This window comes from Scyliorhinus canicula, chromosome 7 (genome assembly GCF_902713615.1).
Source record: "Scyliorhinus canicula chromosome 7, sScyCan1.1, whole genome shotgun sequence".
Taxonomy (NCBI): domain Eukaryota; kingdom Metazoa; phylum Chordata; class Chondrichthyes; order Carcharhiniformes; family Scyliorhinidae; genus Scyliorhinus; species Scyliorhinus canicula.
This window is the reverse complement of record NC_052152.1, coordinates 79,180,994-79,206,325: the sequence shown is the minus strand read 5'-3', so window position 1 is coordinate 79,206,325 and position 25,332 is coordinate 79,180,994. Positions and strand designations below refer to the sequence as shown.

Sequence of the window (25,332 nt, the reverse complement as noted above, 5' to 3'; positions counted from 1 at the left end):
TTACCTGGGAACGTCTGAGAGGGATTCCCCAGTGCATCTTCTGGGTGTCCCCAAATCCAACGCTGGGGAGCCAGCAGGTTATAGGCTATTTTCATGATTAAAATATTAAAAAATTCTATACCTTTAATCGACGAAACATCAATCTTCAGTTGCTTCAATTTTTCACATGCCTTCTCAATACACTCCATAACAGAATGCAAAATCTCCTTGGGATCTTCTTCTGCCCATCTATAGATTAAAACAAATAAAATATTTTAATTAGTGGCATGGTGTAACAACAACAATCTCTCCCTCAATGTCAGCAAAACTAAAGAGCTGGTCATTGACTTCTGGAAGCGACGTGTCATACACACTCCTGTCTGCATCAATGGTGCCGAGGTGGAGATGGTTGACAGCTTCAAATTTCTAGGTGTGCACATCACCAACAATCTGTCCTGGTCCACCCACGTTGATGCTACAACCAAGAAAGCGCAACAGTGCCTATACTTCCTCAGGAAACTAAGGAAATTCGGCATGTCGACATTGATTCTTACTAATTTTTACAGATGCACCATAGAAAGCATCCGATCTGGCTGCATCACAGCCTGGTATGGCTCAAGTATGCTCGGCCCAAGACCGTAAGAAACTAGAGAGAGTCGTGAACACAGCCCAGTCCATCACGCAAACCCGCCTCCCATCTATACCTCACGCTGCCATGGGAAAACGGGAAGCATAATCAAAGACGCCATCCATCTGGATTATTCACTTTTCCAACTTCTTCAATTGGGCAGAAGTTGCAAAAGTCTGAGAACACGCACTAACAGATTCAAAAACAGCTTCTTCCCTGCTGTTACCAGACACCTAAAGACTCTTATAGACTGATCTGATCTCTTCACACATCTTCTCTACTGAGTAGTACTACACTCATGTATGCTTCACCCGATGCCTGTGTCTATGTATTCACATTGTGTATTTATGTGTGCCCTATGCTTTTTTCATGTATGGAATGATCTATCTGGACTATATACAGAACAATAGAACAAAGAACATACAGTGCAGAAGGAGGCCATTCGGCCCATCGAGTCTGCACGGACCCATTTAAGCCCTCACTTCCACCCTATCCCCGTAACCCAATAACCCCTCATGCCCTTTTTGGTCTCCATGGCCACCTGCACGTCTTTGGACTGTGGGGGGAAACCGGAGCACCCAGAAGAAACCCATGCAGAAACGGAGAGAACATGCAGACTCCGCACAGGCAGTGACACCTTGCGGGGAATCAAACCTGGGACCCTGGCGCTGTGAAGCTGCAGTGCTAGCCACTTGTGCTACCGTGCTTCCCTGTTTTCACTGTACCTCGGCACACGTGACAATAAACAAATCCAAATTGGATTTGGATCAAAAATGCAGACTGCAGCATTTTCTTTAATTCAAGCGCGGGCCTGGCTGCCGTCTTCCTGTTCTCTGACTTTAAGGTGGCTGCAGATTGACTGTTGTCTGTGAGATTCAAGGGTATTTTAGAAACCTTGTAAACCCGGCTGGAGTTTTCCCTTCCCAAAGCCAATCTTCGTGGTAACATGAAATACATGGGCTTTGTGTCTAGACGGAAATGCAAATTAGCTATCCTCTCAGCCTCCAACTTCATTCTATCTTTCTGGTTAGCTGTTGAAAAGTAAGTCCAAAGCACTAACATGCTACCACTATTCACCATATCAGTACTTTGAGAAAGTGGAAGAGTCTCCAAGCCTCCTAGCTTTCTGCACACTGTTCACTGGATAACAATTAACACTATCCTGTTGGTAGTTCTGTACAGAACCAACTGGTTAAAAAATACTCCTGCACAACATCAAGACAGTCCTTCCTCTCCAAGTATATTGAAAGTCTTTAGCCTACTTCAGTCAACTGTCTGACTATTCACCTGTTCAAACTCCATTTGATGTGGTGTTGATGGGTATTTTGTGCATGCCGTCAGGTCTCCCATTACAAACAAATTTGGTTTCAGCTCATCATCACTCGCCATACACATGAGAATCAGGGCACATATATTGGTACTGGCAGTCAGATCTTCTCATTGGATCAGCTGCTATTCAGGATATCAGAGCTCATTAGAATTTCACAGTGGTGATGCATTATGGAGATGAACCTTTTCATGTTTATTCACTTGGGTTTCCGGAACCCAGCTATGGCTGTATAACAGCTGTTCAGATGGTTGCACACAGATAGCCCATTTCTCTGAACAAATTTATATCTTGGGTTGAGACATCTCCAAAACCCATAGAATACAAACCATTATTACTCAGGATACTGACTAGGGCTAGTCGGCACAATTAAAAGAAACTTCAAAGTCAATGAAATTTTCAGTTGCCACAACATCATTCGGAAAAAAGAAAAACGGGATTTGAAAAAGTCAGGGTTGGAGTGCTTAATCTGATAGACTTCTCACAGATTGATTTGACACTGGTGGTAAAAAGGAACTGATGCTTTCAAGTGAGGAACCCATTACTTTCCTTACTGCATTGAGACTGGAAGGTTGCAAATGAGGCATCTTCAACAGTTCTGAAGAAGATTCATATTCAACTCAGAACATTAACCATGTCTTTCTCTCTCCACAGATGTTACCAGGTCTGCTGGATTTTTCCAGCACTTTCAGTTTTTATTTCATTCCAGTTCCTGTAGTATTTTGTTTTTATCTTCAAGATGAAAAAGTTTTGAAGGGATGTTGGTCCTTATGGCTGGATTATTGTGGAGTTGTGGAGACTCTTGGTTCCTTTAATAATAGTGGACAAGGTCCAGATGTCCCATCCCCATTTCTGGCAGATTGCATTATCGTTGGCAGGAGGAAGTTCGGTCTATCAATTATTAACATCACTATATAAAAAAAACCACTCAAATTCATGAAAGCCTATTCGCTGCATTTTTTAAAAATTCATATTTTAAAGAATTAGATATCTTTGATGTGGCATCATGAATATAAATGTTTGTTTTTTATGAGGGGATTTAAATGCAGCAAACAGGCTTTCGTGAATTGAAGTTTTTTTTAATATCGTGAAGACCATAGTTCCAAATAGCTATTTAGAATTTCTTTCCTCTCAACATGACCCCCGAGGTCTGCGAAAGGTAGATATTGGATGAGTTGGCATGACGAGTGAAATTGTGGTGGTTAGAGGGTATGGTTTGGCATAAATTGGCACGGGCACTATAAGGGTCCAAAGGGATGAGTGGGATAAGGTCATGAGTTGAAACTACATTGGCCTAAGGACTATCAAAGGACCATGGGCTGGGTGAGGGATTGGCATGGAGGGTATGAGCGACATTGTGGTTAAGATTGAGATTGCAACCATTGGTCACTTTCGGTTTGCAACTGTTGGTGGTGGGCCTGACTCGATCCCATATTTCCCTGTCCTCCTGGAATGAAAATTGCACTGCTCAGGACATTTTGTTCCCCGAAGCGATTGCGCCTAGCCTGGAAATATCTCGACTTGAGTTGTCCATCTCCAAGACGAAAATCTGGCCACTCATATTTTTCATCCTTTTCAGAATAATGCCATTTTGAAAAGCCTATTAATATTTGTAGCAGAACAGATTATTTGAACTTCAAGCTGACAACAGATTCAAGGAAATTTCATCTTCTCGGTTCACATATGGGTACTGAAAATAGCACTATTACAGAATAAAACTACTTAGACATTTACTCAGTTTTATCACTGGATGACCAAAATGAAAAGTAGGGAATAGAAGGACCATCTGAAGTGGAAGTGGTTTTAAAGCCTGGGAACTACAGTCAGAAGTCCAAAGTAGAAGATATAATATCATAGAATCCCTCTAGTGCAGGAGGCCATTTGGCCCATCGAGTCTGCACCGACCCTTGGGAAGAGCAATCTACTTAGGTCAAATCCCCCGGCATATCCCAGTAACTCAGGTACTCCACCTAACCTTTGGACACTAAGGGGTAATTTAGTACGGTCAATCCACCTAACCTGCAGACTCTTGGACTGTGGGAGGAAACTGGAACACCCGGAAGAAACCCATGCAGACATGGGGAGTAAGTACAAACTCCACATAGACAGTCACCCGGGACTGGAATTGTAAAGCATGGTTTGATGCAGAGCAGAAAGCAGAATATTAATCAATTAAGTGGATAGCAATGAAAGAACTGAACTTTGGTGGTGGGAATTTAAAGAAAGAAAAAACGAGGAGAGGTGACTAATGAAGATGCCAATAAGGTGGGTGGAGTGGTATAGTGTAGTGGCAGATTGCTAAAAGTTGAAATAATTTAATGTTTGAAGATGGAAGCTATTTGGCCGAGTTTAGTTAGGTACACAGCATATGATTAATCTGGGGCATTCAAAACAGTCATAGAAAAGGATGAGTGCATTCAGAAGGACACCTTTTAACTGATCATTGTTGAAGCGTGGTAAATTATACAACGGTTTTATGCAGTTGCAATTGAATATTTAGAAAACTTAAAACCTTCAACCACATCAAGTGTGACCGCATATAGTAAAAGTCACCGTAGTCCCAGATGATAATAGGCTGCTTTCCCCTTTGAGGAGGGGAGCTGACTGGTGGCGATTTAACCTGAGGATCACCACACCTCAGGCCCCTCGAGGGGCAGGGTTGAGAAGGTGGGTCTTCATGAATAACCTTAACCGGTACGGGAATTGAACCCACGCTGTTGGCCTTGCTCGGCATCACAAATCAGCCATCTAATCAAGTGAGCTAAAAAGGCCCCGCATATAGCAAAGTTTGCAACAAGAGTCTTAGCACAATAGCATCACAGATAAGGAAGTTGGTAGGCTATAAAGAGTTGCATTGAGTAAAGACATAAAATTTGTTCTATCTACTAAATGAGTTTTTAAAGAAAATACATGGGAAATTCTATCAGCAAGAAAAACTGTAAAGTGTGACTGAAGCTCTTACCCTACTTGTGGAAGTTTCTGCAAAATTTCTACTTGATGCTGGACAACGATTTCAGCTGTCTTCGGATTAAAAACCTGTGAAGTGAATGTTAAATCATGTCAGTTTCTTCCAAGTACCTGGTAGCGAAAGATAATAAATTATTTTGTCAGAGGAGCATCACGAAATAATTGAAAATGGTGCATCACCCAAGCTAAACAGTTTAACATAAATTGAAATATATTTGTAATTAGCTGCGTGGTAGCTCAGAACTTGAGAATTGCTGAAAACAGACAAGCTATTGAAGCCTTCATCTTGCACTCACTAGGACAGATTTCCAAGAATACCAAATCTAAACGGAATAACAATTTATGCTTCATAAGAAGTGCTCATTGGTTGGCAAGAGAATCTTGATTGCCAGAGGCATTGCCATGAAGAATGTACCAGGCAACATTTAACTGCCAGGCTTTTGTTCAAATTCAAACCAGGTAGGTTGACTTTGACTGGCTGAGGTACTGCCATGAGGAATGAACCAAGGAATGGCTGTCCCTCAAGCTTTTATTTAGATGGAAAAGGCACAAATGTATAGATGTTTTGTTTGCAACTGTCAGGGCTTTGTGTGTGAATATGTGTAGCTTCTAGGACATATTCAAGGTTCCTGTAAAAGGAAAGTAGGATCCTCAATATGGTATTCAAAGACATGGAATTGGGAAACTTGTCTGTTAAGAAAGATAGATTATTTAAGTAATTTTTATTTGTATTGAGTGTGTTAGGAATAAGATATAAATTTAAGCATAATATGTGCTTTGGTATGCGTGCACTGAGAAAGGGCTAAAACATTGGTTTAGCTTCATGTTAACAAAGGTACCGACATATCTATAGTTGAGTTTCACTTCAAACTTTGCCGGCATTACAATTAAGGGTTTGCGACATATAACAATAATTACAGGCTTTGTAAAAAAGTAAGCTGCTGCTTAACAACCCGAGGCCCGCACTGGGGCAGCATGGTAGCATTGTGGGGACAGCACGGTAGCATTGTGGGGGGCAGCACGGTAGCATTGTGGATAGCACAATTGGTTCACAGCTCCAGGGTCCCAGGTTCGATTCCGGCTTGGGTCACTGTCTGCGTGGAGTCTGCACATCCTCCCCGTGTGTGCGTGGGTTTCCTCCAGGTGCTCCGGTTTCCTCCCACAGTCCAAAGATGTGTAGGTTAGGGGGATTGGCCATGATAAATTGCCCTTAGTGTCCAAAATTGCCCTTACTGTTGGGTGGGGTTACTGGGTTATGGGGATAGGGTGGCGGTGTTGACCTTGGGTAGGGTGCTCTTTCCAAAAGCCGGTGCAGACTCGATGGGCCAAATGGCCTCCTTCTGCACTGTAAATTCTATGAAATTCTATGAAAAGGTAAATAAGCATTTGAGTCAGGGGGAAACCGAGAAGGAAGTAGATCTCAGTACAGGCAGGACAATACAGGGATGCAGACAACTCCAAGAAGCAAAGAATATCCATAAATCAGGGAATGAGTATTCCAGGAAAAGAAATAAAAATCAGAAACCCAGAAAAATATTTTGTTCACGGAAGTCAGGAGCAGAGAGGTGCATACCTGGAGATGTCAGCTAGCGAGAAGCCAAAACTTTGAAGTTATCCTGAGGTTTGTGACATCTCAATACACTCCGTGAAGCAGTGGTGTTCTGCTACCATGACTGGGTACCTGAGAGATTGTGTGCAATCCAGGGCATAGGAATACTAAAAGGAGGTTGAAACTCTGGATGTAGATCCTTGGTGAAAGCATCTAAGAAAAAGCCTTGCATGGGAGAAGATTCAAAGTGTATTCTTTGAGTGAGGAGTTTGAAACCCTTGCGTGGAAGCCAGAGTTCCAGTGAGACCAGTTGGCTCACGGTGTGACAAGCATCTGGGGGGGATTTGGTGAGAAATCCACAAAGTTTTTTGGGTGGCATCTGACACTTGGTTTCATGGTGTGGTGTGACTGACCACATGTTGCCTATTGTTTTACATGGACTGTGTGCTTTCTGTGAACATTCTAATGCAAGATATAATTTGTAACTTGCATAATCCATATAAATCTGTGTATACCTGTAAAAGTAGCTGGGATGAAGGAGTAGAGTATTATAGTTAATTTTTTCTTGATCAATAAATGATTTACTCTTTTGTTAAACGTTAATCGTCAGTCTAGTAACTCTGTTCATCCATGGTGCGAAATAAAAAATAAAAGTTATCGGGCGCAATTTAACTAAAAAATGATTTCAGTAATGGCCCCGCTATCTAACGGTGCTTTGGGTTTTTTGCAGCCCCCACCAAGGACTCACATCTTTACCGAGGAGCTTCATCGAATTGCCCGATGGACCCCCCCCCCCCCCCAATGCCCTAACTCAGCTGTTGGAGGGGGGGGGGGGGTCCTCGAGCTCCCCTGCACCCCATCACTACCGGCAAGGCACCCTGGGCCCGATGCCCGGTGCAGGCAGAATGCCAGCCTGGCACCTTGGCAGTGCCACCTGGACACTCTGGCAGTGCCAGGGTGCCACACTGCCCAGATCTGACCACCTGGGGACCTCCGATCGCCTGGGAGACACCCCCACAAATGTGGTTTCTCCTGGTCCATGTGATAAGATGCCAGCAGCCGTTCGATCCTGCGGCAGATGCCGGCATCCATTCGATCCTGCGGCAGCATGGTTAAGTGAGTTTTTAAACTCACTTCACTGTGCAAGACTGGGTCACATGCATTGTGGGCGGGGTCCAGTTCATGACAACTTGCGAGGTCTTGTTAGATATCACGAGGCAAAAAAAACTTTGGGAATCCCAGGAGAGTCCTCTCCTGGGATCTACCAGCCTTGTCCCATCCCGATTCTGCGGGAGGCGGCCAGTAGATCGCAGCCATGATCTATTGGGCCGGGGTTCTACTCTGAGTCCTGACAGTCCAGTAGTTACATTAGCTGGGATCGTAACACTAACGTCAACCCACTCTTCCGGTTAGTATGGATTGGGGAAAGGTAGGTTTACACAAGGTGGTTCATCTGTTCTCGAGAGGCAGGTTTGTAATTAAAATACTTAGATAATACTTTGGGCATGTAAAAATGTAGTATCATCCATGTTCCAAATTTAACCGAGAAAACTAGCAACTGAAGGAATACGAGATTGGCTGGAGGTAACAGCTAAATGTCTTTCCAGCACTGATCATTTGAAAAAAGGTTCCCCCCAGCCCTCCAAAGCTTAACTGCTTCTACCCCCATAATTGGACATTCTCCCACCTGTGTAATCAGAATACCTTGATGTCCCACTTATCACCTGCCTCCTTTGATTTTGAACTCCTGCCACCCTAACAATGGCTAGAATCTTGGTTAGAGCTGGGTGCTGAAGGCTTGCCTCCCTGGCTGACAACTAGTTTTGCAAGGTTATAATTGGGAAAGAGCACCAATTAAACAAAGAGAGATCAAGCTATTGACAGGACCTAGAGAAATATGTACACCCGGGTTCCCCGGCCGCTAAACCACCCACACCCCTGTTATTATTGGGAACAATGAGTCTGTTAATACATTTCAATGAGAATTTTGTAACTGGGTGCAATATCCTAATTCACATGCACTTAGCAGAAGATGGTGCCAGGAAACCTCCATCTAGAAGGTCAGCGGTCCACTTGATTGGAAGTTTAATTGACAAATCCTTGGACACAGAACTAGGGAAGAGTCAGACAGGGGGTGAAATTGAAAAGGAAAATCGGGTATTATGTAAAATGGATGGGAGGGGTGTGATTTAGCGCCTGTGTTCGCCGTCAGCGAGAATCGGGAAACAATTCTGTTTAACAGTCAGATGGGCTGCATTTCAAGGTTTTGTCTAAAAAGCACCACTAATGCAGCACGCTCTCACTATCGAACCAAAGTGTCAATCAGTGCTCTAGTGAAGACAATAATATTTAACTTCCTCTTTTGTTAGGCATACATAGCTGACTGCAGGTCTCCACCCTCAGATTGGCATAGCCAATCTAGTACAAGCAGCCCACATTCTACTCTGCTCCTATTCTTGTGTGCACACAGGAAGGGTACAGGAAAATCACAAAATATAATCTGGTAAGAAGCTAGAAATACTACTTGTTGTGTCAAACCTAAGATTGGTGTTTTTAAAAACAGTAAATGTATTTGTGACAACGTATCATTGCTGTCAGTATTAGCACTCCTGAAAACAAACTTTGTAAAATGGTAAGACACACAAGGAACAATGGCTTTCCACCCACCAACAACCACCTTTACCCAAGGGCGGCACAGTGGTTAGCACTGCTGCCTCACAGCACCAGGGACCCGGGTTCGATTCTGACCTCAGGTGACTGGATGGAGTTTGCACATTCTTCCCGTGCCGTGTGGGTTTCCTCCCATAGTCCAAAGATGTGTGGGTTAGGTGGATTGGCTATGCTAAATTGTCCCTAACTGGGATTACAGGGATAGAGTGGGGGATTGGCCAAGGTAGGGTGAACTTTCAGCAGGTCGGTGCAGACTCGATGGGCTGAATGACCACCTTCTGCACTGTAGGGATTCTATGGTACCCCAAACCCTTTGGTTTGGAATACATTCCACTGGAACAGGACCTCTGTCTGAAACAGAGAGGCCTTCACTCCTGCCACTCCTACTCAATCCCACCCCTCCTCACACTATAGCCTGGAAATGTTGATGTAACAAGGTGAAAGTCCATTTCAGTGTTAATGAATGACAGTTCAAAATCCATCATTGACATCCTTGTTCTCGCTTTACAATGCTCTTGAAGAGATTCAGTCGTACAAAATTAAAATGTTGATTTGTAACAGCAAAACTAATTCTATGCCAATTATATATTACTGGATTTGATATTTGTCCAGTTGGGATTGCTTAGAGATAACTAACTCTAATGTTACGTCACAAGGTACAGGATTTTGCAAGGGGATTATCCTACAGCTTTCCACGTCCCAAATGCATCACATATTATGCAGGGCCTTAAGAGAGAAGATTCCATATTTCAGCATAACTCACTAATAAGAACCAAAACACTTGACTAATATATTACACAGGAAAAATCCAGTAAGTTTTGCAACAAACATAGGTGTGATCTTGAGCTCGCACATGCCGCCCACGGGATTGGCGGCGAAATGAAAAATGAAAATCGCTTATTGTCACAAGGTGGCTTCAATGAAGTTACTGTGAAAAGCCCCTAGTCACCACATTCCGGCGCCTGTCCGGGAATCGAACTGTGCTGCTGGCCTGCTTAGTCTGTTTTAAAAGCTCGATTTAGCTCAGTGAGCTAAACCAGCCCCTGGTTATTACTGCCAGTAATATGTACACAGTAAGAAATCTTACAACACCAGGTTAAAGTCCAACAGGTTTGTTTCAAACACGTAATATGTACAATACATGTACACTGTAATTACTAAGAAATACACATTTTTGCCACAAAAATTTTAATTGTACCCTTTTTCCATATGTATTTTTTGAAAATTTTAGTTATTCGTTATGAAAATTAAATTATAGCATTGTAGTTGTGGGTGGGTCCCCTTTGTCTCCTGGCAACCAATATTTTTAGACCCAGTCCATCTTCCAGGATCTTGGGGGGAGAGAGAGAGAGAGATAGAAGCTAGAAATGGAATGTCTCCATAATTCACCATTCATGAGGATTCAGAATTCATGAGTATTTGAAATGAGGATGGAAGATTCACTTCGCTTCTGTTAGCAGGAAAAACTCTCACCGTGAAAGACAGTTCGGAATTTAGAAGTTGCCAGTTTCTAAAGGAAAAAGAACAGAAGTAAACCCTCAAGAGCCAAGAATCACTTTGGGCTGGTCCTGGGAGAATTTAATGTCTACCTAAGAGATAATGTAAAATATATTTTGGTTCTGTTAAAGTTTGAAGGGAAAATTCTATTTGACAGCTTAAAGTATCAGTTGCCCACACAGTGTTTGGACAATATTGTTCTAGTTTGCTTGTTACAAGAGTTAACCTTATTGTGTCATCCCTTCAGCTATTGATTGAACAAAAAAACATAGAACATAGAAAAATACAGAACAGGCCCTTTGGCCCACGATGTTGTGCCGAACCTTTGCCCTAGATTAATCTTCGATTATCATAGAATTTACAGTGCAGGAGGCCACTCGGCCCATCGAGTCTGCACCGGCTCTTGGAAAGAGCACCCTACCCAAGGTCAACACCTCCACCCTATCCCCAGAACCCAGTAACCCCACCCAACAAGAAGGGCAATTTTGGACACTACGGGCAATTTATCATGGCCAATCCACTTAACCTGCACATCTTTGGACTGTGGGAGGAAACCAGACCACACGGAGGAAACCCACGCACAAACGGGGAGAATGCACAGACTCCACACAGACAGGGACCCAAACCGGAATCAAACCTGGGATCCTGGAGCTGTGAAGCAATTGTGCTATCCACAATGCTACCGTGCTGCCCTTAAGAACAAATTATTCTATTATTCTACCGTAATCCATGTACCTATCCAATAGCGCTTGAAGGTCCCTAATGTTTCCGACTCAACTACTTCCACAGGCAGTGCATTCCATGCCCCCACTACTCTCTGGGTAAAGAACCTACCTCTGACATCCCCCCTATATCTTCCACCATTCACCTTATATTTATGTCCGCTTGTAATGGTTTGTTACACCCGGGGAAAAAGTCTCTGACTGTCTACTCTATCGATTCCCGTGATCATCTTATAAACCTCTATCAAGTCACCCCTCATCCTTCTCCGTTCTAATGAGAAAAGGCCTAGCACCCTCAACCTTTCCTCGTAAGACCTATTCTCCATTCCAGGCAACATCCTGGTAAATCTCCTTTGCACCTTTTCCAAAGCTTCCACATCTTTCCTAAAATGAGGCGACCAGAACTGCACACAGTACTCCAAATGTGCCCTTAGCAAGGTTTTGTACAGCTGCATTATCACCTCAAGGCTCTTAAATTCAATCCCTCTGCTAATGAACGCTAGCACACCATAGGCCTTCCTCACAGCTCTATCTACTCGAGTGGCAACTTTCAAAGATCTATGAACATAGACCCCAAGATCTCTCTGCTCCTCCACATTGCCAAGAACCCTACCGTTAAACCGATATTCCGCATTCATATTTGTCCTTCCAAAATGGACAGCCTCACACTTTTCAGGGTTAAACTCTATCTGCCACTTCTCAGCCCAGCTCTGCATCCTATCGATGTCTCTTTGCAGCCGACAACAGCCCTCCTCACGATCCACAACTCCACCAATCTTTGTATCATCTGCAAATTTACTGACCCACCCTTCAACTCCCTCATCCAGGTTATTAATGAAAATCACAAACAGCAGAGGACCCAGAACTGATCCCTGCAGTACGCCACTGGTAACTGGGCTCCAGGCTGAATATTTGCCATCCACCACCACTCTCTGACTTCTATTGGTTAGCCAGTTCGTTATCCAACTGGCCAAATTTCCCACTATCCCATGCCTCCTTACTTTCTGCATAAGCCTACCATGGGGAACCTTATCAAATGCCTTACTAAAATCCATGTACACTACATCCACTGCTTTACCTTCATCCACATGCTTGGTCACGTCCTCAAAGAATTCAATAAGACTTGTAAGGCAAGACCTACCCCTCACAAATCCGTGCTGACTATCCCAATTCAAGCAGTGTCTTTCCAGATGCTCAGAAATCCTACCCCTCAGTACCCTTTCCATTACTTTGCCGACCACCGAAGTAAGACTAACTGGCCTGTAATTCCCAGGGTTATCCCTTTTCCCTTTTTTGAACAGGGGCACGACATTCGCCACTCTCCAATCCCCTGGTACCACCCCTGTTGACAGCGAGGACAAAAAGATCATTGCCAACGGCTCTGCAATTTCATCTCTTGCTTCCCATAGAATCCTTGGATATATTCCGTCAGGCCCGGGGGACTTGTCTATCCTCAGGTTTTTCAAAATGCCCAACACATCTTCCTTCCTAACAAGTATCTCCTCGAGCTTACCAGTCTGTTTCACACTGTCCTCTCCAACAATATGGCCCCTCTCATTTGTAAATACTGAAGAAAGTACTAATTCAAGACCTCTCCTATCTCTTCAGACTCAATACACAATCTCCCGCTACTGTCCTTGATCGGACCTACCATTCGCTCTCGTCATTCTCATATTTCTCACATATGTATAAAAGGCCTTGGGGTTTTCCTTGATCCTACCCGCCAAAGATTATTCATGTCCTCTCTTAGCTCTCCTAATCCCTTTCTTCAGTTCCCTCCTGGCTATCTTGTATCCCTCCAGCGCGCTGTCTGAACCTTGTTTCCTCAGCCTTACATAAGTCTTCTTCCTCTTAACAAGACATTCAACCTCTCTTGTCAACCATGGTTACCTCAGTCGACCATTTCTTCCCTGCCTGACAGGGACATACATATCAAGGACACATAGTATCTGTTCCTTGAACAAGTTCCACATTTCACTTGTGTCCTTCCCTGACAGCCTATGTTCCCAATTTATGCACTTCAATTCTTGTCTGACAGCATCGTATTTACCCTTCCCCCAATTGTAAACCTTGCCCTGTTGCACGCACCTATTCCTCTCCATTACTAAAGTGAAAGTCACAGAATTGTGGTCACTATCTCCAAAACGCTCCCCCACTAACAAATCTATCACTTGCCCTGGTTCATTACCAAGTACCAAATCCAATATGGCCTCCCCTCTGGTCGGACAATCTACATACTGTGTCAGAAAAGCTTCCGGGACACACTGCACAAACACTACCCCATCCAAACTATTTGATCTAAAGAATTTCCACTCAATGTTTGGGAAGTTGAAGTCACCCATTACTACTACCCTGTGACTTCTGCACCTTTCCAAAATCTGTTTCCCAATCTGTTCCTCCACAACTCTGCTGCTATTGGGGAGGGCCTATAGAAAACTAACAACAAGGTGACTGCTTCTTTCCTATTTCTGACTTCAATCTATACTACCTCAGTAGGCAGATCTTCCTCGAACTGCCTTTCTGCAGCTGTTATACTATCTCTAATTAACAACGCCACCTCCCCCCCCCCCCCCCCCCACCTCTTTTACCATCCTCCCTAATCTTATTGAAACATGTATAACCAGGGACCTCCAACAACCATTTCTGCCCCTCTTCTATCCAAGTTTCCGTGATTGCCACCACGTCGTAGTCCCAAGTACCGATCCATGCCTTAAGTTCACCCACCTTATTCCTGATGTTTCTTGCGTTGAAGTATACACACTTCAACCCATCTCCGTGCCTGCAAGTACTCTGCTTTGTCAGTGTTCCCTTCCCCACTGCCCCACAACACACTTTGGCATCCTGAATATCGGCTATCTTGTTTGCTGGACTACAAATCCGGTTCCCATTCACCTGCCAAATTAGTTTAAACCCTCCCGAAGAGTACTAGAAAACCTCCCTCCCAGGATATTGGTGCCCCTTTGGTTCGGATGCAACCCGTCATGCTTGTACAGGTCCCACCTTCCCCAGAATGCGCTCCAATTATCCAAATACCTGAACCCTCCCTCCTACACCATTCCTGCAGCCATGTGTTCAACTGCACACTCTCCCTATTCCTAGCCTCGCCATCACGTGGCACCGGCAACACATCAGAGATGACAACTCTGTCTGTCCTGGCTTTTAACTTCCAGCCTAACTCCCTAAACTCGTTTACTACCTCCACGCCCCTTTTGCTACCTGCATCGTTGGTGCCAATGTGCACCACGACTTCTGGCTGCTCACCCTCCCACTTCAGGATCCTGAAGACACGATCCGAGACATCCCTGGCCCTGGCACCCGAGAGGCAACATACCTTCCGGGTGTCTCGCTCGTGACCACAGAATCTCCTATCTATTCCCCTAACCATTGAATGTCCTATTACTATTGCTTTTCTATTCGCCCCCCTTCCCTTCTGAGTCCCAGAGCCAGACGCAGTGCCAGAGATCTGGCCGCTAGGGCCTTCCCCCGGTAGGTCATCCCCTCCAACAGCATCCAAAACGGTATACTTGTTTTGAAGGGGAACGGCCACGAGGGATCCCTGCACTGTCTGCCTGTTCATTTTTTTTCACCTGACTGTAACCCAGCTACTCTTGTCCTGTACCTTGAGTGTGGCTACCTCCCTGTAACTCTTCTCTATAACCCCCTCTGCCTCCCGGATGATCCGAAGTTCATCCAGTTCCAGCTCCCTAACACCGTGTCTGAGGAGTTGGAGTTCGGTGCACTTCCCGCAGGTATAGTCAGCGGGGACACCGGTGGTATCCCTCACCATCCACATCCTACAGGAGGAGCATTCAACTGCCCTTGCCTCCACCCCCTCTTACCATACAGAATATAGCTGCCCTGTGGACCAACTGGACCGCCGCCTCCGACTCTGCTCCCAGTCAGCTGCACTCTCTGTAAACTCCTGGCTCCCTTCTCGCTCTTTGTGGAAATGAAATGAAAAGGAGCACCTTGCTCCCTCCTCACCTAACTCCCTCAGTCACCAAAATCTCACTATAGCACTCAAATGCACCAAATTCAGCACTCCCTCAGTCACCAAACGCTCACTCTAGCACTCAAATGCACCAAATTCAGTACTCAGTGCAAACAAAGTCTGCACTGTAGCTGGATCCCTTTTATACTGTGAATCTAGCCTATGAAAACTGGCCTAATCCAATTAACTAATTAATAAGCTCCAGCTGCAAATACCTACAAGTAGAACCTTTGTTTATAGCTGATTGAAAATTCACCTTCTTCTAAACCAAACAGCAACTTTTAAGTTAATTAACTAAATAAAAGACTAGACTTTAGATAAAAATGAACCCTTATACTCCCTCAGTCACCAAACTCTCACTACAGCACTCAAATGCACCAAATTCAGCACTTAGTGCAAACAAAGTATAGATTTCCTTTAAATACTTATTAGTTCCCATGGGGATTGTAACAATGAGCGGAATTTTCCAATTCTGCCAGCACTAGGAGGCTTTGCAAGCAGGGGAACCTAATCTGCTGTGAGGCCAAAAATCAGTTTCTCAGTGATGGGATGAACTTCAGAAATTATGCTCTCAGGACTTTAAAAGCGGACTGAGCTTTTGGGAAGCCATTTTGCATGAGTTAGCATGTCATGCATATGATTAACAGACCAGCCGCCGGAATTAACTTCCCTCTCCAAATTAAGTTCCCCACCAGCGAGAAATTAGAATGTTCACTTTGATGACTGCACATGAGAGGTATGCAGCCAGAGAGGTAGACTTCTTCCATGATCAATGGCAAGTTGCCACTAAATTGTTTTCTGTGGGGAGTGTCAGTAACTGCTAGCCTATGATGGAGACCAGGTGATAGCAGGGCAAGTTGTGTGGAGGGATAACCAAAAAAGGGAGAAAGGGTTAATGGGGAAAAGAGGAGCAATGGCTGCATGAAGGTGGAAGGGATAGAGCAGGCGATCCAGGTGCCCTTTAAATATGGCACTCGGATTTTCAACCTTATGAGGTAATGGCAGGACAGCAGCCTCTTGCACATCTATGATTCCCTTTACGGGAACCAACCAGCAACCAACCTGTCAAATCCTCTAAGAATGTTGGGCGGGATTCTCTGCCGGGACTGCTTTTCCGACGGCGTCAACACTTAGCTTCAAGATCAGCAATTCTGGCCCCTACAGGGGGCCAGCATGGCACTGGAGCACTCCTGGTGTGAACTGGGCGTGCGGGGTCCACGCATGCGCAGTGGCACCGGCGGCAACGCGCACATGCGCAGTGTCTCCCTTCTCCCCGCCGGCCCCAACGCAACATGATGCAGGGCTTCAGGGGCCGGCGCGGAAGAAAGGAGGCCCCAAGCCAGAGAGGCCGGCCCGCCGATTGGTGGGCCCCGACCGTGGGCCAGACCACATCGCAGACCCCCCCCCTAATGGTTGGACCCCCCTCCTCCCGCACAGGCCGCCCCGACCCTTCCCCACCGAGTTCTTGCCAGCTGAGAGCAGGTGTGAACGGCTCTGGGGGGACTCGTTTTTTTTGCGACGGCCGTTCGGCCCATCCCAGAGCGAGAATCGCCGGGGGAACCCCGTACAGCGGCCCCCGACCGGCGCCAATGACCCAATTCTCCACTCTCTCGGCATTGGGGCATGATTCATGCCGGTCGCAGAGATTCTCTGGCCCAGCCCAGGGCTGAGAGTATCCCGCCCATTATGTTTCAATGACAACACCTTCAGAGAATGTAGGTAAATCTACCTCTCCAAAATGATCCATTTATTTCCATCCTCCAATTCTCAAACCACACTAATATTGCACCCTTCTGAACATCCAAATATACTGCATCCATTAATTCCCCCTCAATTACCATGCTAGAACAATTTTAACATTTACCAAACACAATTTCTCCTTCACAAAATTCTAATAACTCTGCCTTATTTTTCAATCGCCCTTAATTGATTCTTGCGTTTCTCTATATTGATATCAGGCTAAATGGCCTATAATTATTTGTGTTCTCTCCTTCCTTTCTTGAACAGCTGGGTTCCATACACTAGCTTCCAATCCACAGACACAGTTCTTAATATTCTGGTTACTGATCATCTGCTACTGTAAACAAACAACTTGTCCTTTTCACTTAATTAAAAACCATTCACAGGGCAGCATGGTGGAGCAGTGGGTTAGCCCTGTTGCCTCACGATGCCGAGGTCCCAGGTTCGATCCCGGCTCTGGGTCACTGTACGTGTGGAGTTTGCATATTCTCCCCGTGTTTGCATGGGTTTTGCCTCCACAACCCAAAAGATGTGCAGGCTAGGTGGATTGGCCACGCTAAATTGCCCTTAATTGGAAAAAATGAATTGGGTACTCTAAATTTATTTTTAAAAAACATTCATGTTTTGAACAGCTCCACATCAAATTTCCTCTCATCTTCTCTGCTCTCAAGGAGAATAACCCACATTTTTCCAGTTTCGCTACATAACTGAAGTCCTTCATGGCAGCACCATTTTAGTACATCTATGTCCGCACTATCTCCAAAGCCTTCACGTCCTCCTCAAAGAGTGGTGTTCAGAATGCAACACAAGACTCCTGCTGGGGCCGAACCTGTGCTTTATAAATGTTATTATGACCCCAGACAAGACATTGGACCGAAACCCCAAAATTTTAGTTTATTTGTAATACTGTGCAGAAAGAATGATTTGCTGCAGGAGTGATTGCATGAAGAAATAAAGTTTTGTTCAAAAAAAACCAAATCTTTATTATGAATGCAATCTTAAACTCTTTAACTTCACACCTGAAAAGAACAGTTTACAATTACCCCTTAAACATTAATGCTCAATTTACCATTAAACAACAAGAAAATAAACATACAGCTCTTAATCTATCTTAAAACAGTATGGCAAAGCGCAACACTTGCATTATCAAACAGATTTGGCTCCTGTTAGAACCCCTTCAGACTCTGGCTGAATATCTTCATAAAGCTGGCTCACCTGACGTATTTCAGCTTCTTCCTTGTCCCCAAACAAGACTCTATGCTTTAAATATTATTACTGTTTTATAACTATCCTGTGAGAGAATTGTTGACTCAGTGTCAGACAGATCAAAATTCACCTCTTCGCTCTCCAAAACCTTCTCCTAAACTGTCTCTCTAAAGCTTTCTCAAAATACATCCAACGGTGTGCAGATTAGGGGATTGGAATTGCTAAACTGCCCCTTAGGGCGAAGTTACAGGGTGGGGATAGGGCCTGGGCAGGGTGGTCTTTCAAAGGCTCAATGGGCCAAATGGCCTCTTTCTGCATTGTAGGGATTTTATGATTCTATATCGCTGCATCCCTTGGCTCCACCCAGCAATGGACCTCATCTCCAAGTTGAAATCAAATTATTTCTCCAGGCTGCAAAGCATATTAACTCCACAGAGACCATCCCCAGTCAAACCACAGTGCATTAGCTCAGACTGAAAACCACATTCCTTTGGTAAATTTCACCCTCTGGCTCCTCGAAGTCCGCAGACCGTTACAAAACAAAATCCTTTATTGAAAATAAAATGACCACTGCAGTCAAACACGCTATAACGCTATGCTTTTAACCCTTAAATTGTCCTAATATTTAGAAACCAATATTCCTAAAATCCACCATTCGTCAATGTTTTGCCTCAATTTCTTGCTTTTGTATTTTATTCCATAAAGACAAGGATCCAATATTTTAACAGTCTGTTCAACTTGTCCTTTCACCTTCAGAGATTGGTGTGCATCATAATTCTCTGCCATGGTTTATATTGCCTTTCCTTATTTTCTATTACCAAAATGCATCACGTTATACTTATGTGTTAATTTTCATCTGTCATGTGTCTGCCTAATTCACTGTTTCACCCTGAAGACAATTATCCTCTTCATTCTTTATTACATTTTGAATTTCAGGTACTGTACATAACTGTGTAAAAGTTGATCGTTTTGCAAAAGTAGTTTTTGCGTAAAAGTCAACCCAACAATAGTCGGCCTAAAAAACATAATTTTCCATGTATCTCATGTGAAAGTCGATGCAGTTATCCTCATCCACCCGCTCCACCTCCTCAAATAACTTAATCAAATCAGCAGAGTATCTTCATCCACGATCTCCACCTCTTCAAAAGAATTCAGTAAATTTGATTTGTCTTCAAACAAGTGCTGACTTGCATATATTAATTGCTAATTAATTCTGTCCTGCATTGTTGACTCTAAATGTTTCCCCAATGTTAAGACCAGCAATGTTTGACCTAAGTTGCGTATATGGGTGGCTATGCAACAATCGTGAAGATACCACACAGGCTGCTCACAAACTGCCTCTTTAAAATACAGCATGGTCACACTAAAAACAAATTGGTAGGATTATGTGTTGCTAAGTTTGTCCCTCACTATTTTTAAAAGGTGTAACATTTGCACTCCTGCAGTTCCCATTTCCAAGGGTGATTGGAAGATTACAGCCAGAATCTTCACAATTTCCACCCTTGCTTTCTTCAATAACCTATAAGGTATTCCACCTGGAATGGGTAACATTTTTATTTTGCAGATTTCCAACCTTTTTAAGTACCACTTCTTTATCTATTTCTATCTTAGCCAATATCATCACTGCCTCCTCCTTTAATGCTACATTGGCAGCAGCCCCATCGCTTGTGATGGCAGATCCAAAATACTAGGTAGGTACCCCTCAGCCATCACCTCTGTCTCCACAAGTTCTCCTTTTGGTCACTAAATCAGCTCGATATTCCTTTGACTCCCTTTTACTATTTATCGGTTTCAAAAAGTATATTAGCAACTAATCTATTCTCAGATTTCCTCTTTGCTTCTCATTCCCTTCTTTAGGCTTCCTCTGTAATTTTTACATTCTGCTTGGCTCTCCATTATATTATGAAATTTACAATTACCATAAGCCTTTTTTGTCTCATATTTAAAGGTAAAGCTTGCATTTATGTAACGATTTGCATAACCTTCAGACAAATCAAAGTACTTAACAGCCAATGAAGTATTTTTGAAGTGTAGTCCTCGCTATTGTCATGTAGGGAACGCAGCAGCCAATATGCACACAGCAAGTTCCAACAATCAGTATTATTTTTCATAGATTTCATAGAATTTACAGTGCAGAAGGAGGCCATTCGGCCCATCGAGTCTGCACTGGCTCTTGGAATGAGCACCCTACCCAAGCCCATACCTCCACCCTATCCCCATAACCCAGTAACCCCACCCAACACTAAGGGCAATTTGGACCCTGAGGGCAATTTAGCCTGGCCAATTCACCTAACCTGCACATCTTTGGACTGTGGGAGGAAACCGGAGCACCCGGAGGAAACCCACGCACACACGGGGAGAACGTGCAGACTCCACACAGACAGTGACCCAAGCCGGGATTCGAACCTGGGACCCTGGAGCTGTGAAGCATTTGTGCTAACCACTATGCTACCGTGCTGCCCACATGACATGATCATTTTTTTTAAAATGGTAACTGAGGTATAAATATTGACCTGGTCACTGGGATAAGTCCCTTAGTCTTCTTCAAATAGCATCACAAGATTAATGGGCAGCACGGTAGCATAGTGGTTAGCATTGTGGCTTCACAGTGCCGGGGTCCCAGGTTCGATTCCCTGCTGGGTCACTGTCTGTGTGCAGTCTGCACGTTCTCCCCGTGTCTGCGTGGGTTTCCTCCGGGTGCTCCGGTTTCCTCCCATAGTCCAAAGATGTACAGGTTAGGTGGACTGGCCATGTTAAATTGCCCTTAGTATCCAAAAAGGTTAGGAGGGGTTATTGGGGGAAGGGGATAGGGTTGAAGTGAGGGCTTAAGTGGGTTGGTGCAGACTCGATGGGCCGAATGGCCTCCTTCTGCACTGTATGTTCTATGTATGTCCTATGTATCCCTAATGTTCAATTGAGTGGGCAGAGATGACCTCAGTTTAAAGACTGATTTGAAAGACAGCATCTCTTGCAGTGGAGTACATCCTCAGAACTGCACTGGTGCGTCAGCCTTGATTTTAATGCTTGATTTTAACCTCTAGGTCTTTCATCATCCAGGAAGTTGTAACTTTCATTGAAATTAGCTCTGATTCTGTCAAGTATTTTTATACTTGACTATAGCTTGTCTTTTTCCACAACTATTTTAAACCATGGCGCGCAACCCAAATATTTTGCTTCACACTTGATGTGCTGTTACAAGATATGCACTATGCACAAAACCCACCCCTCCCAGGAACTGATGTCAAAGCATATTTTGGAATGACAATAAAAGCTCAAAGAAAGAGAGGCAAAACTGGAAAAACAGTATTTTCAAATGATCAATTTCATTACAAACGTGCAAGTCTTTGGTAAGAATGTTGAGATCTGTTGCGCAACTCTAAAATGAAATATAGTTTTAAGTTTCCTACTGACTTACACTTAACATCAGTAAATGTACTATGAACCCACTTGAAACCTTTGCTAACATTGCTCCATACCATTATCGACAAAATATTGAAATTTTGTGTATAAAGGCACTGTTTTCATCATAAACTTTCTTTGCTTCAAGCTTTACAACTAACATATGATTTGATTATTTATGTGATTCATTCTTATATGGTTTAATCTCCATGCACCCATCACCCCCCACAAAAACAAACCTGGTAATTACGTAAACTGCATGCACTCCTGATAAAGGTATACTCCACCTAGTAATTTTGTCATAAAACAATATGCCACAATTAAATTCTGTATTCAGTTCCCTTTTATGCAATATTCTTGTGGCCCAGTAAACCTGTCCTTTCACCCCTGCTCTTCAGTCTGTTCTTCAGTCTCTATTGACTCTAATTGTGCCTGTAGCTGGCTGCTTTAGGATCATGCCCTTATTTTTTTATTGCCTCCCCCACCGATTTCTCTGTAGTAAAGTAATTTTTTGGTGTGCTGGTTTTCTCTTTCAGCCCGTTACTCACTTGTATTTAAATGTGGTCTCCAATGCAAACTGCCGCATTTATATGATGCCATTCATATCCCAGGGGAAAAAAAAGACACTTCAGAATTCACACTGTGAGGCCTATAGACAGCTGAACTGTAAGACTAAGGGAGTGAGGCTCATGGTCAGAGTCAGAAGAAGCAAACATTTTTTGTGGTAGGGGTTGAAATGTTAGGGGAGTTAATAGAAATTACAAAGACTGATATGAGGCTAAGTCATGAACAGATTTAAATGCGAGGCTGGAAAGACATTGAAGACATGGATTTTTATCCTGAAAGGTAGTGGAAATCGGGAAAATTCCTCAGGAGAACATGCCTGCAAGGAAGGGATTTCCATTGTGGGTGATGGGCTGGAGTTGGGCCAACCAACCCGGGAAAAAGGTCAGAGGCAGCCACAGGGGATACAGGGTGCTGAGGCAGGCTGTTTAAAAGGCCCATCTCAGTGATGTGGGACTTTGCCCCAGATAAAATAAGAAACACACCGCGCACTCCCCCTGTTCCTTCCATGCCATATCATTTCTCACAATTCCTATGGACCTCCCCATCCAGACCCTTTGATCCTTCATGCCAAGCTATGCCCTTCCACCTATCCTTCCCCCCCCCCCCCCCCCCAACATCCCCCATGATCTCTATGCCAAACTGGGGACTTCTATGCACATTGGTTCTATACAGTGTATAGTGGGTCAGTGAACCTTATAGTGACACCAGGTTGTGCAAAACAAAAAGCTTTATAAAAGTCATTCATTCATATTACACAATGTTAATAAAACTGCTTTTTATTACAGGACAATAAAAATTGTTAATCACCCAGCAACTTTAAAATGTCAATAGCTGAAACTTCTTCGAGCACTTGATCTTCTCAAGCATGTGGAAATAAATATTGTGCCTTTGACAGCAGAGATCAGACCTGTCAATCACACAATGTTTTCTCTAGGGCTTAGGTGCTTCAACAGGTCACTGTCTGTGTGGAGTCTGCACATTCTCCCAGTATCTGCGTGGGTTTCCTCCGGGTGCTCTGGTTTCCTCCCACAGTCCAAAGATGTGCAAGGGTAGGTGGATTGGCTATGCAAAATTGCCCTTTGTGTCCAAAAAAGGTACGGTGGGGTTATGGGGATAGGGTGGAAGTCTGGGAATGGGTTGGAGGTGTGGGCTTAGGTGGGGTGCTCTTTCCAAGAGGTGGTGCTGACTCGATGGGCCGAATGGCCTCCTTCTGTATTGTAAATTCTGTGATTCTATGAATGACTTCCTTTGTAGCTTTTTTACACATCAGTTCATTGGTTCATTCTAGTATATCATGGGTCAATGGCCATGGAAGTGCCATGGCTTTGAAAAGGGTTTATGGGGGCCAAGTTGAGTTGGGGAGAACAGCTTGGCAGAGGGGAAATGAAGGGTCTAAGGAGATGTTTGGGGGCATACCTTTGAATTGAGAGCACGAGGAAGTATTTCTGAAATAGCTTTCAAAAGGTATCCTCATGTCGATATGATTTACCACACCCCTGAAACCATGGCCTGACTCCATGGAATTTGCAAGGGCTAGGACATGCCAATCTCCACAACAAAGCTAGCCAGGTCGTGACTGCAGGGTATGGGTTTGCGACCCAAACTAGCCCTTCATAGATTTTACAGAACTTGCAGGACATATACAAACCCTATTGAGTTTTAGTTAAACAGAACAAAAGCATTTTTTTTAAAAACGAACTCAAATTAACACAAGGGGCAACTTCAACCACAGCAAAAAACAGTGGCGAATCGCAATAAACAGTTGGCTTGCCCCATCGGACAGAGTCCTAGGAACAATTCTCAATACATCAACTTTCAAAAACATGGTTTCATCGCTGACGATGCGTTTGTTGACTCACTGGCTCATCACTTCTTTTGCTGTTTAGGCAAAAGGGATTTGTAACAAAATTACATCGCAGCAGTAGCTTATTCTGCATGCATGCATGCCACGGCGGCCTGCCGCCGCCCGCCCCAGTTGTCAGTTTTTAACAGGAGATCCCCATGTCTTTATGCAGGTCATTTACCAAGAGGAGGAGTGAGTGTCAATGATCGGTCTGCAAAAACGCAAGAGGGAGAATTGGAGCTCCCTCCAATCTGTGCAAACACTGCCCGCGGTCTGCTGGCAGCACTGGGTCCCGATGAAGCGAATGCTTTGCTCGGTACAAGTGTCATTCAAGATCCAGCACCGAATCCTGAAGATGGACAAAACCTCCCGAACGGGAAGGAATAAACGGGCTTGAATCAATAAAATACAAGCTCACTGACTGAAAAGAAAACGTGTTGGGGCGGCTCGCACCGAGGACGGGACAGAACATTCTTTTCGTTTGGGAGCCTTGCAGACTTGGCGCTGCAATGAAATTGGAGCAGTCCTGGGAGGGAGGGGGAGCAAGAATATGAAGGACACGTGGAGGATTTATAATGGTTCCTGAGAATGTTCCTTAGAACTGTACAATATAGAATCACTTGGGTCACAGCCTCACCGCTGGAGCAGCTGATGGCCAAAGGGTCAGTGATAATGAAAGGTTAGGTGCGTGTGTCTCCGGGAGTACAGAAAGGGATTGATTTTTAAAGCGTACTCACTAGGAAACGGGAAGAGCTGGTGCCCTGATCAATAGCACCGACCAGAACTTTTGAGGCCATTGCTGGTGAATGAACTGAGCTCCTCCTGGAAAATCTGACCGTCCGCCCGGCAACCGAGCAGATTAGTTCCTGACCCCGTCTCCAGAGCGACCGCTTTGTGACGCCACCGCTCCCATTGTTGTCCCGACTCGCTGTTACCTCTCCCCGCCCCTCCTTCTCCCTCTGTCCCTCCCCTCCACCGCCTCGGCTCCGCCCCTCCACCTCCCTCGGCTCCGCCCCTCCACCTCCCTCGGCTCCGCCCCTCCACCTCCCCCGGCTCCGCCCCTCCACCTCCCCCGGCTCCGCCCCTCCACCTCCCCCGGCTCCGCCCCCACTTCCCCTTCCCCCCCCTCCTCCACCGCCTGTTCCATCCCCTCCACCGCCCCCGGCAACGACGCCGCAGCGAAGGCGTTGGCAGGCGGCCAATCAGTGGTCAGAGGAGGCTGCCCCGCCCATCTCCACTCTGAGGCA

At 44.6% G+C, this 25,332-nt stretch overlaps 1 protein-coding gene across 1 annotated transcript in view; it reads right to left on the bottom strand.

Moving 5' to 3' along the window:
* gk (glycerol kinase) overlaps positions 1-25,029 on the bottom strand; it is a 180,921-nt gene extending 155,892 nt beyond the window's left edge. Inside the window, exons 1-3 of the mRNA XM_038802252.1 lie at positions 24,823-25,029; positions 4,897-4,970; positions 122-228 (exon numbers count right to left, since the gene is read on the bottom strand). Coding sequence (XP_038658180.1) covers positions 122-228; positions 4,897-4,970; positions 24,823-24,882 — 241 coding nt within the window. The 5' untranslated portion in view covers positions 24,883-25,029. The remainder of the gene's footprint in view (positions 1-121; positions 229-4,896; positions 4,971-24,822) is intronic.
* Between the last annotated feature and the right edge of the window lie 303 nt (positions 25,030-25,332).